Source organism: Colobus angolensis, unplaced genomic scaffold (genome assembly GCF_000951035.1).
Source record: "Colobus angolensis palliatus isolate OR3802 unplaced genomic scaffold, Cang.pa_1.0 Scaffold33, whole genome shotgun sequence".
Lineage (NCBI taxonomy): Eukaryota > Metazoa > Chordata > Mammalia > Primates > Cercopithecidae > Colobus > Colobus angolensis.
In genome coordinates, this window is record NW_012116599.1 from 12,524,525 (window position 1) to 12,544,193 (window position 19,669).

Here is a 19,669-nt window from a genome sequence, read left to right on the forward strand (position 1 = left end):
AGCCTAGCTGGGTGGTTCTGGCCCAGGGTTTTTGTAAGGCTGCACTCAAGGTGTCAGCCCATGCTGCAGTCTCTCAGAGCTCAACTGGGGTTCGATCCACTTCCAGACTCACTCATGTTTCTGGTGGTAAGCCTCAGTTCTTTGCCATGCAAGCTTCTCCACAAGGTCTGTGTCACTACATGGCAACTAGTGTCCTTCAGAGAAAGTGTCAAAGATGGAAACTGCAGTCTTCTTTAATATTGTAAGTGGCATCTCATCACTTCAGCTGCGTTCTGTTAGTCCAGCTCATAATTAGCGGTAGAGGATTCCACAGAGATCAGCAGGCTGGGATTGTTGGTGAGCTCTTGGAGGCTGCCTACCACAATAAGAAAGCAGCAGATCATGTTTCCCATTCTCCCAAGATATTTTATCTTTCAATAGAATGATACTTTAGTAGCAGACTAACAACCATATGGGCAAGCAGGATGCTGAATCTCAATATATATAAGATGGAATATAACAGAATGACCAGAAATTAGAATCTCATTTTCATATGCTGTTGTTCTATTTTTTTTTTCACTTTTAGTGGATTAATTAAAAGGATTGAGTTTGTCATTACGAGACATGAACTTTATTTTCATAAACTGAGGACATTAATGTATGTTATTCTGGATTTTCAACTATTTTGATGTGAGATTTTATAAATGTTATGAGTTATATATGTTAGCACATGTGGAATGGTGACTGAATAATTTGCACAATTTAGAATGATCTTGTCCTTTTAAAATAGCAGTTTAGTTTACTTGGTGTACCGGGCTCTCTTGACATTAATGTAACTTTTTAGATACTAAGTTAGACATAGCTTAGCTTTGAATTCTGTCCAAAAGCAATTTATGGTATGCCTGTATTGTATTAGGTGCTAGAGTAAATGAGGTTATACTACTTTTCAATTTTTTTTTGTTGTTGTTGGGGGGGGTGGGGGATGGAGTCTCACTCTGTCGCCCAGACTGGAGTACAGCGTTATGATCTCTGCTTACTGCAACCTCTGCCTCCTGGGTTCAAGTGATTCTCCTGCCTCAACTTCCTGAGTAGCTGGAATTACAGGCACTTGCCACCACACCCAGCTAATTTTTGTGTTTTGAGTAGACACGCGGTTGCACCATATTGGCCAGGCTGGTCTCCAACTCCTGACCTCGTGATCTGCCCTCCTCGGCCTCCCAAAGTGCTGGGATTATAGGCGTGAGCCATCATGCGGCCTACTTTTCAGTTTATAATCTGTTTTGGAATAACAGAGGGCCTGACATGTACAGATGCCATGTTTAGGTAGAATCACCAGTAGGTGTTGGTTATATAAAGTATGTTGTATAATGAAAAATATCGTATAACTTTAAAAAGTATGTGCTGGTAAGGAGGGATTGGCAAGATACAGTGTTAGTGAAAACAGCAAACAAAACAACATTTATAACATCCAGAGGGTGGCGTTTGTGCGTGTGGATGAGGGAGCTATGTATACATGTATAAGTATACCCACAGACAGTGCTTGGAAGACCTTATAAGAAACTTGATGATGGTTACTTCTGGGGAATATGACTCTGAGGGTCTTGTGTAGGAAGATGGACTTTCCATTGCATGCCTTTTTTTAAAAAAAAACTGTACATAATATTTTTGTTAAAAAATAATTGCACAGTCTGTGAACATTCAGCCTTAAGAAATGTGTCTAATAATATATGCAAGTACCCTCAGTTATTTTAGTGATTTTTCCTGAATATTGAAATGGACACATTTGCAGGAAAGCTTGATTTGAGCTGTGAAGTTTGTTTTCAAAATCTTCACTGGCAGAGGCTCGTGTTTACTTACCATATTATTTTCTTTATAGGGAGACCAAATTTTGAGGAAGGTGGACCAGCATCAGTAGGGAGAAAGCATGAATTTATACGCTCAGAAAGTGAAAATTGGCGCATCTTTAGAGAGGAACAAAATGGAGAAGATGAAGATGGAGGTTGGCGACTAGCTGGATCAAGGAGGGATGGAGAGAGGTGGCGACCTCACAGTCCTGGTAAGAATTCTGAGTAAAGGTCCATAGGGAAATAAGGGAAGTTTGATGGAAATAGGAATTAAATGGAAAAGATAAACTGGCTTAAAAAAGGTGGGGGAGGATTCATATTTATGCTGTCACAGTTTTATTACTAGAAAAAAATTGCAACATAAAAATTTCCTGCTACATGTGTTCAGTTGATTGAAATCACTTTTCTATTTTTCTGGGGCAAATAGTGTAGTTTAATGGGAAGCACCTGCTCTCAACTGCAGAAATGAGGGTTTCATTCAGTTTTGTCTACCTCTAAATCTTTAAATCTTTTTTCAGCTTTAAGATTTATAAATGTATAAAAATTATACACTTGAAATATGTGCTTCCCTCCCCAACAATAGGTGTTTTTCCTAACAAGAAAGGGTTTATTCTTTCATTTTTTCCCCTCGAAAATGTGATTTAACCTTATTTGAAGAATAAGCTTTAAAGCTAGGTCAGAAACATAATCACAAGTTCATTCTTATGTCCTTCTAACTTTAGAAGGAGAGAGAATAGTACTGATTAGTGGTTTTTAAAGTTCTTCTGTTTGTCTCTTAAGAATGCTTCAAACTGTTCTTCTTGGATATTAGATATGCTGGTAATTGAAGACACTAGTGCTTTGTGTTAAAGTTCATATCCTACCACAGTGCTGATTCCATGCCTCATGATAATCAGATGCAACTGTAGTTCCAGTCGTGGGGTCATGCAAAACTGAAGCACACAAAGGATGTGCATGCCCTATGAATTTAATGTGTATGACAGTATTTTATCAACCATGTGCCAGAGAGGCTTACCTTTAATACAGGAAATTATGATAATGTAAACTGTTTTCACTTTTAAAAATCAAGTTATTAGCAAAACCACTAGCTTAGATCTGGGTAGACATCATAACAGGCATTCAGAGTATTTTAAGGAAGTGGTAGGTAGAAACATACCGAAGTTAATGTTTGGGTAGGGTTAGGATACTTTTATACCAACTCTTCATGGCTGCCTCTTGGGTGGGTTTTCTGTCATTAGTGGGCATTGTTTACATCACAAGATCTAGACAATTTTCATTAGTCTGTGTCCTGAGCCAAATGTTGCAGTTCTCTAAAAGGCATCACTGCATTTTATGCTGAGCTTGTCTATAGGCAGAGGGTTTGTAGACTGTGTTCCCAACAAGCATTCAGTGAAGAATGGATAGGATCTGGGCTGAGAGAGAAACGAAATTCCAGCTGGTCAAAAACAAACAAGGTGAATGTTTTGGAAGATGAACAGTGTTTTTTGAGCCCAAATGTCTGATGTTGATTCTATTAAAGGGAGTTTATCAAAGTACCTCCTACCCAACAACTTAGAATTTGGATATATATTATCTTCTCATCTTTTCTAAATCTTTCTTTCCCCCTAATATTTGACTTTCATGTCATTTTTGTCATCAACTTGTGTATCTTCCAGAACTTTTAATCCATATACATATATGTTTTTTCAGTCACACCTGTGGCTGAAATCCATATATTTTTAAAAGATAGTTTGGGGGATACAAAGATATATGGGTCTGAGAAAAGAGTGTAAATGCATTTTAAATAAAGAATACCATTCACTTTTTAAACCCAGTATATTCAAAGTATAGCCTGATTATAGCAGTTTTCATATGTTAACTCTTAACGTTTGTTAGTTTATGGTTAATCTTTTATTAAGATTTGAGTAAAACTTTAAATTATTTTAACTGCTTTTATCTTTATGAAAACAGGATCCAACTTTAGTTTAGATGTAGGGTCTGTAAATCAGCAGTCAGCCTTAATAAGTACCTTACATGTCTTACATGCTGTATTTAGTTTTGTGAGTAAAATTTTATGAACTACTGGTAAGATAACATTATGGGATATAAAATAGGGCTTCCAGCTGGATGTGTATGGAGGTGGGACCATTAAGGACAGGAAGGCATCCAGTTTGGGAGCTGAAACCTTAGAAACTCAGTAAGAGGAAATATGAGCCAGGTACCTAGAAGGATAGATTCCTATCATGATGTACATTTAGAATGTTAGAAATGAAAGCAGTACAGAGGGCCCTGAAATTCATTTGATCATGAAGACTTTTTTTGCATAATGGCTCTAGGTTTCCATGTAAGCAGTCTGGGTATAAAATTCCTTAGTTCTCATAGGAATTAGTAAATAGTGTTTTGTTGTTGTTACATGAAGGGATGGGAGTGTGGGAATAAGATTTCTTTTTGTGAGTGGCTTATCAGATGCTACCTGTATTTGGCTTTTTAACATTTTGCCCTTTGTTTTCCAATTTGATTTTTAGATTGCTGGTTTTTGCAAATTTTGTCTCAATAGTGAGAACATTTAGCTCTGGCCACATTTCTTTTTCTTATCCCCCACAGAGAAAGCAGTCAAGGATGGAAAATTCTAATAGGTTAAAGCCTGCTTTTCTTTTTAAGACTCTTTTAGACTCTGTCAGAGTCTAGGTCTGTCAGATTTTAACAAGAGTTTCCATTTCTTTTTTTTTTAGAAAAATACCTTAAGTAGGATCTTTTATTATTAGGCAATCTTTTTTTCTGTTGGGAAATGTAGATTTAGGAATGTCCCTGGGGGTGTTATATGGATAGGGAGAATTAAGAGATGAGAAAGAAGGGAAAGGAGAGTAAGCATGTTATTGTAGAACAAGCAGCAGAGGGTACAGAATTGGATTTTAGTTCTACTTTGCCATATGTGAGTTACTTCTGCTGGCAAAGTTTTAGTTTCTCCTTAAACTATAAAATTAGGATAGTGGGCTTTATAAAACCTCTGTGACAACTTTCAGCGCTGTAGATTTCATGAATTTTGCGGGGAGGATCAGAATTACAAGTGGGAACCTGGCATTAATAAATAGGCATGAAGAGTTTGATATTATAAATCTACACAGGGAGCTGATTTTATCCATAAATGATATTTTCATGGGGAAGAAAGAAAATGCTTTAGGATTGGGCAAAGGGAAGGTATAATCTTCATTATGGAAGGATGTCTAGTGCATTAAGTCTGGATGAGGATTTGGCGGCTAATCAGTATTTTAATCAAGTACCTAGGACTTATTAAAAGTGCTTACTTGGAATACAGTGTCCTTTAAATGTGTTTCATTTTAGATTTATCTTTTAAAGCTTTAGACTATGTTGCGTGGCTCAGTACTTAAGTACTGTTGTCATCTCATAAGAGTAGATATACTCTGAACTCTGAACTTTGTTTAGTTGCCTAATGTTCTCTTTACTAGGTCAGTCCATTTGAGTTTGCAGTTACTTGTAGTGTTCTCCTGTATTTTCCATTCCTGATTTTCTTTTTCAAATACTGTCATAAAACTTTTCTAAGGTTTGTGTCCTCCTTCTCATCTCAGATGGCCCTCGTTCTGCAGGCTGGCGGGAACACATGGAACGACGTCGAAGGTTTGAGTTTGATTTTCGAGATAGAGATGATGAACGGGGTTACCGAAGGGTTCGCTCTGGCAGTGGGAGCATAGATGATGACAGGGATAGCTTGCCCGAATGGTGCTTAGAGGATGCTGAAGAAGAAATGGGCACATTTGACTCATCTGGAGCATTCCTCTCTCTAAAAGTAAGAAGTGTGTTTTAAATGTCATGACCAGCATTAACCTTATACCAAAGCCAAATCTGCTGTTGATCTTTGGTTTTATTCTCTTGCTACAGAAAGTGCAGAAAGAGCCTATTCCAGAAGAGCAGGAGATGGACTTCCGGCCTGTGGACGAAGGGGAGGAGTGCTCTGACTCTGAGGGTAGCCATAATGAAGAGGCCAAAGAACCTGATAAGACAAATAAAGAAGGAGAGAAAACAGATAGAATAGGAGTTGGTAAGGCCTCCTCTTGCCCTTTACCTTTTTTTTCCTCCATCAAACCAAAACTTTTCTGAGTTCAACTAAGATTACTTCGTGTTCCAGAAGCTAGTGAGGAAACTCCCCAGACCTCATTATCATCTGCTAGACCAGGCACTCCTTCAGACCATCAGTCTCAGGAAGCATCACAGTTTGAGAGGAAAGATGAACCAAAAACCGAGCAAGCGGAAAAAGCTGAAGAGGAGATTCGGATGGAAAATAGTCTACCAGCCAAAGTGCCCAGCAGAGCGGATGGTATGTATTTGTGGGAACAGACAAGCTAAAATAGGATTCTGCTGAGGCCAGTGATCACTGATAAGATAGGCTTCTGCTTATGCCTCCTAGAACTGCTTTTAGTGGGTGCATTATCAAAATAGATTGTTTTACCAGTAAACCCAGTCAAACAGGGCTTCTCATGTATGTGTCCGTCTCAGAATTTACCAAAATAGAGAATCTGCAAGGGTGGAGCTCTGGAATCTCATGTCCTAAGGTGTTATGACATAGCCACCGTGTGTCATTACTAGTGAACTGGGTATCAGATCCTTTGCATTAGTTTGATTCCCATATCAGACAGTTACCTTCCTTTCATATGTTGACTGATTATGTGCCCAGCTTAAATTACCAGATGACACACCAAAATGCCATTGTTCTAAAAGAGGCCAAGAAGAGAACATACATGAATCTGTGGCAGAATAAGCTTAAAATATATCTCTTTTTCAGTGTTAATGTATTGGTTTAAGTTGCTCATACACTTTATTAGGCAATATTAATGCTCATTTCCATGTTTCTTCTTGTACATATTAAAAAATGTCATTGTAATGCCTGAGGTTGAAGGGTTACTTGATTCATTTACCATAAAAATTTATACCTTTTAACATGACATATGTGACACTGCACAATCTGGCATCTACTTCCCTTTGTGCAGTTTCATTGCCAGCCTCTTTACCTACCTCACATTCTACTCACCACTCTCAAAGCCTTCTAGGTCCTGAAATATCTCCTGTTTTCTAGGGTTCATACCTTAGCACATCGTTTTCTCTGTTCTTGAAACTCTCTTCCATCCAAAGCCCCCAGACTAGGGTAGGTGTCTTCTTCCTTTGTTTCTTAAACAATCAGCCTTATTTCTAACATAGCATTATAATATCATAAAGATGTTTATTACCTTGTTTTCCCAGTAGACTAAATACTTTGAGAACTCAAACCAAGAATTTTTCAATTTTTTGAATGTCTAGAACAAAGCTGATTTTTTTTTTTTTTTTTTTTTTAAGAGATGAGATTCATTGGGTGTGATGGCATGTGCTTGTAATCCCAGCTACTCGGGAAGCTGAAATGGGGGAGATCACTTGAGCCCAGGAGTTTGAGAACAGCATGGACAACATAGCAAGACCCCTGTCTCTAAAAACAAAACAAACAACAGCAAAAATGAGACAAGGCCTCACTATGTTGCTCAGGCTGGATCCGAACTCCTGGGCTCAAGTGATCCTCCTGCCCTTAGCTTCTTGAGTAGCTCAGCAAGTACTTGAATCTGTTCTCTACATAGCAGGCACTGTGAGACTGGTATATCTTTGAGACAGTTTGATTTGTAGTAGGATATGCCCCAGAACTACTTGTGGTACATTCTTTTGAATAAACATGCTTGAAGCCTTATTCAGGAGATTCTTGGATCAAGTCTAGATATACATATTCCGAGAAGGCTTCAGAGATGTACATTAAAGGTCCAAACTCCAGATTTATAGTGTGTAGGGGAGATAAAGCGTGCATGTATCACTATTCCAGGGCACAAAGTAAGGTAAAGGTTCACTGCTGGCAGACTCTTGGGATGCTTCAGGAAGTAGGTGGTCTCTCAACACATCTTGGAATAATAAGTAGAATTTGAAGGTAAGTGTAGCTAGATGAATTGGGAGAAGGCATTCCAGTACTAGGAAGCGGTGAAAGTTAAAGTGAAGAAGTGGGACTGATCCAAGCTTGGGCAGGAAATCAGCTCTTGTTTTTATTTGATGAAATATGAAGTGTGAAAAGGAGGATATTGGGAAGCATGGTTAGAACATGGATTTGACAGCGGGGTGTAGATTATCTTGTGATGACAGTTTGGCTTCACTGTGACCGCTTAGACTCCTGAGCAGTCACTATGGGGTAGATAGTACACCTGTAAAGGGAAGTTGTGGCAGATGAGATACCTTTAAATACCTTAAAATAGGTATTGGCAGGACTCAGTCATTGACTGGATATCAGGTTAAAGAAGAGGGAAGAGCCAAAGAGGATTATAAGAGGATTATGGTGCCATTCACATGAAAAGAAGAGGGAAGAGCCAAAGAGCCTGAGGGGATTATAGTGCCATTCACCATAGAGTGGAAGTCGAGGAGCACACTGGGGAGGGGAGAGAATAAATTCAGTTTTGAACAGTGATTCTGAGGTGTTGATGAGAAGAAATTAAGTGGAGATGGCCAGAGAGCAGTTGTGAATGAGGGACTGTATCTAGATGGGAAGAGTTTAGGGCTAGAGAGAGAATGAAAATTGAACATATTGCATGCACTTATTAGGGGTAAGAAGAAAAGTGGACTGAGATTAGAACTTTGAGTAATTCCCATTTTTAAAGGGTAGAGGAAGAGGAACCAGAGAAAAATCCTCAGAGGTAAAAGTAGAGATAGGAGAGTAGAGTGCAGGGAAACTAAGGAATGGGAATGTTAGCTTAGAATTGAGCTGATAATGTCAGATGCTACTAAGAGATTGGATGAGGAAGACTAGGAAAAGTCATTGTATTTGGCAACTTTGTGTCACTGCTTATTTTTGAGAGAGGAGCTTTACTGGAGATATGAGAGTAGAAGTCCCCTTACAGCAGGTGTGCCTAAAGTGGAGACAGCATGTGTAGACTATCCTTTTAAAAAGTGTGGCAAAGAATGAGTCAATGAGAGGAGCAGGAATTTGGAGAAGCTGTCTGTAGTTGAACAAACAAGATTTCAAAGGGGAAACTGCAATTATACCTAATTATTCCATCCCCCTTTTCCTTCTTAAGAGCCTGCACACTGAGAGGTTAGAAATAGGAACCAAGACAGAACCTCTTTTGTAATTTGTATTCCTATTGAGAAGAACACCCTGCACTGTACAGGTAGACTCCGAGTGCTTCTCATTATCCTACAAGATGTAATATATTGAATTATATTAATCATGACTTGAAACAGGTACTTAAGGAGCATAATCATTGATATTTTCAGTAAAGGTTTTGATGAGAGATGACACATCTTTGGGAAGATTTAGGGTGCATTGATAACCTTTACAATTGGAGACATGTTATGAAGAAAGGATTAGACTGATTGATTGTTTTTAGGAGGTCAGCCTATAACTGGGTAGGTGCTCTGGTGACACAGGTAAGCCCTGGAGAATCACCTTTTAGGTACCTTTTAACTCTTACCTTTTGTCATTCTGTGTAGGTAATTTTGTCATTCTAGGAAGGAGTATTACATACTCCCAGGAAGGAGTACTACTTCCATAGAAGTAGCTTCACTGTTCGTGACAGGGCTCATATTTCTGTTGGACCCAGTTAGCAGGCTGTGTGACTTGATAATGTAGTTAGCCTTCATACAAGTCTCTGTATTTCAAAGGATTTTCATCTGATTTTTTTTCCCCTAGAAATGGTTGCTGATGTCCAGCAGCCCCTGTCGCAGATTCCTTCAGATACAGCCTCTCCTCTTCTCATACTTCCACCTCCTGTTCCCAATCCTAGTCCTACCCTCCGGCCAGTTGAAACGCCAGTTGTAGGTGCTCCTGGTATGGGCAGTGTTTCCACAGAACCTGATGATGAAGAAGGTCTCAAACATTTGGAGCAGGTAAAAATCCTGTTAATTCTTTTTGTCTTCTCTTAAACTGCCATAAAAATTAGCAGGCATTACATGAATTTTCAAATCTAAAACTTTTGTCACTAGATTTTAAGTACTGGAAAAATTGGATATTTAGTGTTTATTTGTATAAGTAATTGTCTTTCAATTCATTTCATGCTTATAAGTTTCTGCTATGTAGTAGTCATTATGTCAGGTTATTTTTTGCTTTTAGATTGCCCCTACCTATTTACTTTTCTTTTTTCTTTTTGGACATTAGTGGAATGCCAAAAATGGTGAATACAAGCAGCTGTGGATGGTCACTGTATCTTCTGTAATTTTTGCTTCAAGTATAACGGGGAAAATAGTTAAACTCTCAGAGCATTAACATCTTATTCATGTCTCTAAATTTCCCCAAGATTGTGTATACCATTGTTATATGTAAAGTAAGTGATAGCTTGCTTTTCTGCGAAAGAATTTCTCTTCCCTTTGGGGTGGGATGGTTAGTGGCAGGAAATGCTGAAGAAAGGAAAAAGCGGGATAGTGTCTTAGTAAAACTTGTAAAAGATTTTATTTATAATGTATTAATTGAGCCTTTTGTTCTATTAACATTCTTTTTACAGGTTTAGTTTACACCATTTAGAGTTGACCAATAGCTTGTTAGTTTAAAAAGTACTCTTAGCCAGGCAAGGTGGTGCGTGTCTGTAGTCCCAGCTGCTTGGGGAGGCTGAGGTAGGAGGATCGCTTGATCCCAGTAATTCAAGAACAGTCTGGGTAGCATGATGAGACCTCGTCTCTATTAAAAACAAGCAAAGTACTCTTACTAGTGTTGATTTGAACCCTGGGCTTTGATCCAGAGCAGTTTTTGTTTTAATCTTAGTTGATATGATTAGTAATTTTGAGACCTTGAGCAAGACTTGGCATCTCTGAGCCTTAGTTTCCCCCTCCGTAAAATGAGGATAGTACCTGTTTCATGGCATTGTTGGGAGCAGTTACCTGCTATGTCCTTTGCATAGTGACTTTCATAGATCAAGTAGTCTGGAAAAAAAAGGGAAGTCACTGTTATTATGTGTACAAGCACTAATTTAGGATCATTTGTTTCCTTGATTTTTGTTTTTCTGTTATTAGCAAGCTGAGAAAATGGTGGCTTATCTCCAAGACAGTGCACTAGATGATGAAAGATTGGCATCAAAACTTCAAGAGCACAGAGCTAAAGGAGTGTCAATTCCATTGATGCATGAAGCAATGCAGAAGTGGTATTACAAAGATCCTCAGGGAGAAATTCAAGGCAAGTTGTTCCTTTCTCCTTTAAGTACTGAAGTGTGTGCCATTACCTCCAGAATGTCTAAGAAGGGATTTGTTTAATTTGAATTATAGTAGAAAAAGAAGTCAGCAAGCACACACGCGCACACACACGCAGACTAGAAGTGTTTCCGATTTCAGGTGTTTTTAGATTTCTTCCCGATTTTGGAATAATTGCGTTGTACATACCAGTTGAGCATCCCTAATCTGAGAAATCCAAATTCCGTAATGCCCCATTGAACGTTTCCTTTGTGTGATGCTCAAAAAGTTTCAGATTTTAGAGCATTTTGGACTTCAGATTTTTGTATTAGAGATAGTCAACTTTTGTGAAAATAATTTGAATACAGCCTGGCGTGGTGGCTCACGCCTGTAATCCCAGCACTTTGGAAAGCCAAGGTGGGTGGATCACCTGAGGTCAGGAGTTCGAGACCAGACCGGCCAACATAGTGAAACTCCATCTCTACTAAAAATACAAAATTAGCCGGATGTGGTGGTGGGTGCCTGTAATCCTAGCTACTCAGGAGGGTGGCAGGAGAACCGCTTGAACCCAGGAGGCAGAGACTGCAGTGACCCAAGATCACGCCACTGCACTCCAGCCTGGGCGACAGAGTGAGATTCTGTCTCAAAAAAAAAAAAAAAAAATTGAATACAAGGCAGAATGTGATGACAAATATGACAGGGATAATATTTAAGCAAATGTTTCAGACTTTTATTTAAAACTTAAGCAAAATGTTTAAGACTGTTAGCTCTGGCATCTCAGTTGGTTAAGTAGGCAGATAGCCTCCTCACCTTCTCTGTGTTTCCATTTCCCTGACTGTGAAAAGGTGATGGCAGCAGTAGTGTTGGAGGACCTTAACTGTTTTGTTTTCAAATGGAGTTGATAAAAATGGTAGAGAACTACTAAAAATGTCAGATAAAAGATAGTACTGTGTTACAAATCCCTTAGAGGATTTGTGTGGTGTATAAGTTCGATTAGAATGGGCGCAGAGTGCTATCGATCTATAAAGGATTATTTGTTGATTCTTCATTTCTGCTTTTGAAATCTATTCTCTTACTCTGAAATTGGTTGGTCACTTCATATTAATGTAATTTTAATGATAGCATTTTACTGTGTGCCTACCCTGTGAGCTCTCTCCAATGAACTAACTCCCCATTCCACTCTCAATCCCCTTACCCTGCCTATTCTTCACAGCATTTATTACTACCTGGCATTTCACATATTTGTTCATTGTTTACAGTCTGATAAGATATATGAGAGCATGACTTTGTGTGTGTGTGTTTTAATCAAATTTATTTTGGGATAATCATAGCTATATATGTAATTATAAGGAATAATACAGAGAGATTACATATACCCTTTACACAGCTTCCCCTGGTGGTAACCTCTTACAGAACTATGGTACAGTAACATAAGTGGGACATTGACATTTGTACAGTTAAGATTCAGAACATGGCTGCCTGTGGTGGCTCATGCCTGTAATCCCAGCATTTGGAAGGCCAAGGTGGGTGACCCACTTGAGGCCAGGAGTTCAAGACCAGACTGGCCAACATGGTGAAACCCCATCTCTACTAAAAATACAAAAATTAGCTGGATGTGGTGGCGTGTGCCTGTAGTCCCAGCTGCTTGGGTGGCTGAGGCATGAGACTCACTTGAACCCAGGAGGCGGAGGTTGCCATGAGCCGAGATTGTGCCACTGCACTTTAACATGGGTGACAGAGTGAGATTGTGTCTCCAAAAAAAAAAAAGATTCAGAACTTTTCCATCTCCACAGAGATTCTTCAGGTTGCTCTTTTATAGCCACCTGAGCTTCCCTTCTACCCCCGCTCCTTCGTTAACCTCTAGCAATGAATGACTCATCTGTTCTCCAGCTCTGTGTTCTGTCATTGCAAGAGTGGAATGGAATCACACTTTTGGAGATTGGTTCTCTTCACTCAGCATAATTCTTTGGAGACTAATCCAGGTTGTTGCATATTATCAATAGTTTGTGTCTTTTTATTACTGAGTGGTATTATGTGATATAAATGTTACCAAAGTTTGTTTAACCATTCATCCATTGAAGGACATCTGGGTTGTTGAAGTTATGGGGCTATAATGAATAAAGCTGCTATAAACATTTATAGACATGTTTTTGAGGGAACATACGTGTTCGTTCCTTTAGGCTAAATGCCCAGGAGTGCAGTTGCTGAGTTGTATGGTAGTATGCTTAGTTTTAAAAGAAACTGCTGAACTGTTTTCCAGAGTGGCTGTACCATTTCATATGCCCACCAGCAATCTATGAGCGATACAGTTGCTCCACATCCTTATCAGCATTTGATGTTGTTGCTATTTTTTTTTTTTTTTTTTTTTTTTGAGACGGAGTCTCGCTCTGTCACCCAGGCTGGAGTGCAGTGGTGCGCTCACTGCAAGCTCCGCCTCCCAGGTTCACGCCATTCTCCTGCCTCAGCCTCCCGAGTAGCTGGGACTACAGGCGCCTGCCACCTCGCCCAGCTAGTTTTTTGTATTTTTTAGTAGAGACGGGGTTTCACCGTGTTAGCCAGGATGGTCTCGATCTCCTGACCTCGTGATCCGCCCGTCTCGGCCTCCCAAAGTGCTGGGATTACAGGCTTGAGCCACCGCGCCTGGCCTATTTTTCTGTTTTAACCATTCTGACAGGTGTGTGGTGGTATCTCATTGGGGTTTTAAATTTACATTTCCCTAATGGCTAATGATGTTGATCATCTTTGCATGTTCTTACTGGCCATCTATTTGTCCTGTTCATTCAAGTTTTTCTTCATGTTTCATGTCTTTTTTTGTTCATGTCCTAATTGGACTGTTTGCTTATTTTATGTTTTTTTAAATTCATTTTAAATATTGTGTTAAAATATACATAAAATTTACCATCTTAGCCATTTTTAAATGTATGGTTCAGTGGTATTAAATACATTTTTAATGTTGTGCAACCATCATCCGATTGTACAGTATTTGTCTTTTGACTGGCTTATTTCACTTAGCATAATGTCCTCAAGGTTCATTCATGTTGTAGCTTGTGTCAAAATTTTCTTCCTTTTTAAGACTGAATAGTATTCCCCTGTAGGTATATTACACATTTTGCTTATCCATTTCATCTATTGATGGACACTTGGATTGTTTTCATGTTGCAGTTATTGTGAATAATGTTGCTGTGGGCCAGGTGTGGTGGTTCACGCCTGTAATTCTGACTCTTTGGGAGGCTGAGGTGGGAGGATTGCTTGAGCCCAGGAGTTTGAGACCAGTGTGGGAAACATGGAGAGACCTTGTCTCTATAAAAAAAAATTAAAAATTAACTGGGTGTGGGATGGTGTGTGCCTGTAGTCCCAGCTACGCAGGAGACTGAGGCAGGAGGATCACTTGAGCCCAGGAGTTGGAGGCCGCAGTGAGCTGTGATACTTCAGTCTGGGTGACAGAGCAAGACCCTGTCTTTAAAATAATAATAATAATAATAATAATAATACTGTTTTGAACATGAAGGTACAACTATCTCTTTGAGACCCTGTTTTCGATCCTTTTGGGTATATACCGAGAAGCAGAATTGCTTGATCATGTGGTAGTTATATTTTTAATTTTTTGAGGAGCTACCATACTATTTTTCACAGTGACTGTACCATTTTACATTCTCAAAAACAGTCCACAAGGGTTTTAATTTCACCAAATTCTCACCAACACTTTTTTAATAGGAGCCATCCTAATGGGTGTGAGGTGGTGTCTCGTTGTAGTTTTCATTTGCATTTTCCTAATGATAAGGAATGTTAAGCATCTTTTCATGTGCTTGTTAGCCATTTGTATACTTTCTTTGGTGAAATGTCTATTCAAGTCTTTTGCCTTTTTTTTTTTTAATTGGGTTGTTAATTTTTTTGTTGCTGAGTTTCAGTTCTCTATATATTCTGGATGCTAATTCCTTATCAGATATATGATTTGTAAATATTTTCTCCCATTCTTTGGGTTGTCTTTTTATTCTGCTGATAATGTCTTATCATGCACTTTTTTTTTTTTAATTTTCAAGAAGTCCAATTTGTCTGTTTTTGCTTTGTTGCCTGTGCCTTTGGTGTCATATCCTGGAAATCATTATTGTATCCAATGTTGTATAAAGCATTTGCCCTGTGTTTTCTTCTGAGAGTTTTACCGATTTAGGTCATGCACTTAGATCTTTGATCCATTTTGAGTTTTTGAATATGGTGTTAGGTAAGAATCCAGTTTCATTCTTTTGCATGTAGGTATCCAATTTTCCAAATACCATTTGTTAAAAAGACTGTCCTTTTTCCATGGAATAGTCTTGGCATCCTTTTCAAAATATTTGACCATGTACTCTGGTTCATTTTGGGGCTCTCTATTCTATTTTATTGGTCTATATGTCTGTCTTTATGTTGGCATTACACTGTTTTGATTACTCTTTGTAGTAAATTTTGAAATCAGGAAATGTGAGTCCTCCAGCTTTTTCTTTTCTTTTCTTTTTTAGACAGAGTCTTTCTCTGTTGCTCAGGCTGGAGTGCAGTGGTATGATAAGGCTCACCGTAGCCTTAAACTCCTGGGCTCAAGTGATCCCACCCCAGCCTCTTTAGAACAAGCACACACCACCACATTCAGTTAATTATTTTTCTTTTTTAGAGACGAGGTCTCAGCTGACATGTGCTGGCTCATGCCTGTAATCCCATTGCTTTGGGAGGCTGAGACCAGAGACCAGAGGACTGCTTGAGTCTGGTAGTTTGAGATCAGCCCGGGCAACATAGTGAGACCCTGTCTCTCACTTTTTGTTTTTTTTTGGAGACAGAGCCTTGCTCTGTCACCCAGGCTGGAGTGCAGTGGGGCGATCTTGGCTCACTGCAACCTCTGCCTTCTGGGTTCAAGCAATTCTCTTGCCTTAGCCACCCAAGTAGCTGGGATTACAGGCATGAACCATTGCGCCAAGCCAAGAGATTCCACCCCATCTTAAAAAGAAAAAAAGAGACAAATTCTTGCTATGTTGACCAGGCTGGTTTTGAACTCCTGGCTGTAAGTGGTACTCACTGTCTTTCTTCTGCCATCTTGGCCTCCCAAAGGGGGATTATAGGTGTGAGCCACTGCGCCTGGCCAAAAAATGTTATTAATTACATTTTTAAATTGTCATATAAGAGGCTGGGCGTGGTGGCTCATGTCTGTAATCTCTGCACTTTGGGAGTCCGAGGCGGGAGGATCAGTTGAGTCCAAGAGTTTGAGACCAGCCTGGGCAACATAAGTGAGACCCTGTCTCTACAAATAATAAAAAATTAGCCAGATGTGGTGGTACGCACCTGTATTCCCAGCTACTTGGGAGGCTGAGGCAGGAGAATTGCTGGAGCCTAGGAAGTTGAGGCTGCAGTGAGTACAGCACTCGGCTTGAGTAACAGAGACCCTTAAAAAAAAAAACAAAAAAAGTCTTAAAAAAGGACATATATATTATATATTTGCTGTATACGACATGATGTTTTAAAATATGCATACATATTATGGATGGCTAAATCAGTTTGATTAACATAAGCGTACTAATCATTTTTTGTAGTCAGAACACTTAAAAATCTACTTGGCAGTGTTTTTTAAGAGTACAATACATTGTTATTAACTGTAGTCATTGTTGCATGATAGATCTCTTGCTCTTTTTCAAGAAAGAAACATTATTTCGGCCATTTGCCCTCTTTTGAGATTTCGTATGTATTTTAGGATGGATTTTCTGTTTCTGCAACAAGCATCATTGGGATTTTAGTAGGGATTACCTTTAGTCTGGAGATTGCTTTGTAACATTGTAACAATGTTAAGTCTTCCAGTCTGTGAACATGGATGTGTTTCCATTTATTTAGGTGTTTAATTTCTTTTAGCAGTGTTTTGTAGTTTTCTTTGTACAAGATTTTTACATCCTTAGTTAATCCCTAAGTATGTTATTCTTTTTGATGTTATTGTAAGGGAAATTTTTTTCTAGTGTTCTTTTCAGATTGTTCATTGTTAGTGTATAGAAATGCAACCGATTTTCGTGTGTTAACTTTGTGTCCTACCACTTTGCTGAATTTGTTTTTTACTTCTAACCTGTTTTTAGAAAAAATAGAATCTAGAATTTTCTGCATAAAAGACTATATATCATCTGTGAACAAACTTCTTCCCAATTTGGATACTTTTTTTTAAAAATTCTTGCCCAGTTGCTCTGACTAGAACGTTTAGTACTATCCTGAATAGAGAAGTGGTGAAAGTGGGCATCCTTCCCTAGCTCCTGATGTTAGAGGAAAAGCTTTCAGTCTTTCACTATTGAATATGATGTCCACTGTGGGATTTTTATATATGACTTTTATTGTATTGAGGTAGATCTTTCTATTCTTAATTTGTTGACCCTTATGAAAAGGTGATACTACTTCTGTGTCAATTAAGATGACCATGTGGTTTTTTTCGCCTTATTTTGTTAATATGGTAAATTACATTGATCAGTTTTCATATATTGATGCCTTGAACCATCCTTGCATTCTAGGAATAAATAAATCCCACTTGGATTATGGTGTATAATCTTTTTAATATATTGCTGAATTTGCTTTGCTAGTATTTTGTTAAGAATTTTTGCATCAATGTTCATAAAGGATATTTGTCTATATTTTTCTTTAGAACCTTTGTCTGACTTTGATACCGGGGTAATTTTGGCTTCATAGAATTAGGAAGTGTAGGCAGTCTTCCTTCCTTTTCAGTTTTTGGAAAAAGTTTGAGAAGGATTATGATTAGTTTTTCCTTAAATATTTGGTATGTTTTCACCAGAGAAGCCATCAGGGCAGGTCTTTCCTTTGTCCAGAGGTTTTTTAGAGTCTAGTCAGCCAGGCTGGAGTGCAGTGGCATGATCTCAGCTCACTGCAACCGCCGTCTCCCAGGCTCAAGCAGTTCTCCTGCCTCAGCCTCCTGAGTAGCTGGGATTACAGGTGTGTGCCACCATGCCTGGCTAATTTTTGTATTTTTAGTAGAGACGGGATTTTGCCATGTTGGCCAGGCTGGTCTTGAACTCCTGACCTCAGGTAATCCGCCCACCTTGGCCTCCCAAAGTGCTGGGATTATTGGCGTGAGCCACTGTGCCCAGCCTGTTCAGAGATTTTTGATTACTGATTCTAGATACTAGTCCTTTGATGGATATGTGGTTTGCACATATTTTTTGTCAGTCTTTATCTTCTCATTTCATTCTCTTAAAAGGGTCTTTGGCAGAGCAAAAAGTTGTAAATTTTGATGAATCCAATAGATAAATGTTTTTCTTTTATAGGTGGTTCTTTTTTGTATTAAGTTTAACAAGAACACTTTGCCTAAGCTTTAGATTCCAACAGTTGTTTTTTTTTCCCGTGGAAAAATGTTATAGTTTTTATATTTTACATTTAAGTTCGCGGTCCATTTTAAATTAATTTTCATGTAAGCTAGTTGTTTTTTGTTGTTTTTTTCTCAATGAGTGTCCATTTGTTTCAGGATCAAGAATGTCTTTTCTCTCTTAAATTGTTTTCTTTCACCTTTGTCAAAATTTAGTTAAGCATATTTGTGTGGGTCTGTTTCTTTGTGGTTCTCTTTCTATTTCTGCTTCTTAATTTTGTCCCATGGATCACTGTCTCTTCCTTCACCAGTACTATACAATCTTGATTACTGTAGCTGTATAATAAGTCTTGAAATTGGGTAGACTGATTCTTCCCAGTTTAATCTTCTTTTAAAAAAATTTTTTTAACTTTGTAGTTCCTTTGCCTTTCCATAAAAATTTTTAGGATAATCTTGTCCGTATTTACTAAAAATCTTGTTGAGATTCTGATAGGAATTATGTTGAACCTCTCTATCAGTTTGAGAAGAATTGATGTCTTTACCATGTTAGTCTTTTAGTTCATGAACTGTGTTCTGTCTGTGTCATTAGATCTTTGATTTCTTTCATCAGTGTTGCATAGTTTTCAGCACACATTCTGTACGTGTAGATTTACATCTGAGCATCTCAGTTTTTTTTTTTTTTTTTTTCAGTGATTGTAAATGTTTGAGCTCATTTATTAGCTCAAGGAGTTCTTTTTGCTTTCTGTTCTTTGGGTAGTTTCCTTGAGATTTTACGTAGACAGTCATATTTATCCATAAATAGGGGCAGCTTTATATCTTCATTTTAAATCTGTATGCCTTTTATTTGTTTTTGTTGCCTTATTGTGTGTTTGATCACTATATTGAGTGAGAGTGGTGGGAGTAGACATCCTTCCCTTGTTTTCCTGTGTTCTTCTTTTAAAGGGAATACATTCAGTCTTTAATAATTAAATGTAATGTTAGCTGTAAGGTTTTTATAGCTGTTCTTTATCAAGTTGAGAAAGTACCCATTCATTCCTGTTTTCTGAGAGTTTTTATTGTGAGTGGGTATTGGATTTTGTCAGATACTTTTCCTGCCTCTGTTGATATGATCGTGTGATTTTTCTTTAACCATTTCATGTGGTGGGTTATATTGATTGCTGTTGGAATATTGAACTAGCTTGGCATCCTTGAAATAAATACCACTTGGTCATGATACATAATCTTTTGTAGATATTGGTGAATTATATTTTCCAATTTTTGGTAAAGATTTTTGTATCTGTATTCATGAGGGATGTTGTTTTATAGTTTTGTTTTTTGTGTAGTTTTAGTATCAGGGTAATATTAGGTTCATAAAATGAATGGGAAAGTACGTCTTCCCCTTTTATTT

General features: G+C 38.3%; 1 protein-coding gene across 1 annotated transcript in view; it reads left to right on the top strand.

Moving 5' to 3' along the window:
- The window catches only part of GIGYF2 (GRB10 interacting GYF protein 2), a 129,033-nt gene that overhangs the window by 52,145 nt on the left and 57,219 nt on the right, over window positions 1-19,669 (top strand). Inside the window, exons 7-12 of the mRNA XM_011952019.1 lie at window positions 1,856-2,035; window positions 5,390-5,607; window positions 5,700-5,859; window positions 5,947-6,135; window positions 9,508-9,704; window positions 10,821-10,980. Of these exons, the coding sequence (XP_011807409.1) occupies window positions 1,856-2,035; window positions 5,390-5,607; window positions 5,700-5,859; window positions 5,947-6,135; window positions 9,508-9,704; window positions 10,821-10,980 (1,104 nt within the window). The remainder of the gene's footprint in view (window positions 1-1,855; window positions 2,036-5,389; window positions 5,608-5,699; window positions 5,860-5,946; window positions 6,136-9,507; window positions 9,705-10,820; window positions 10,981-19,669) is intronic.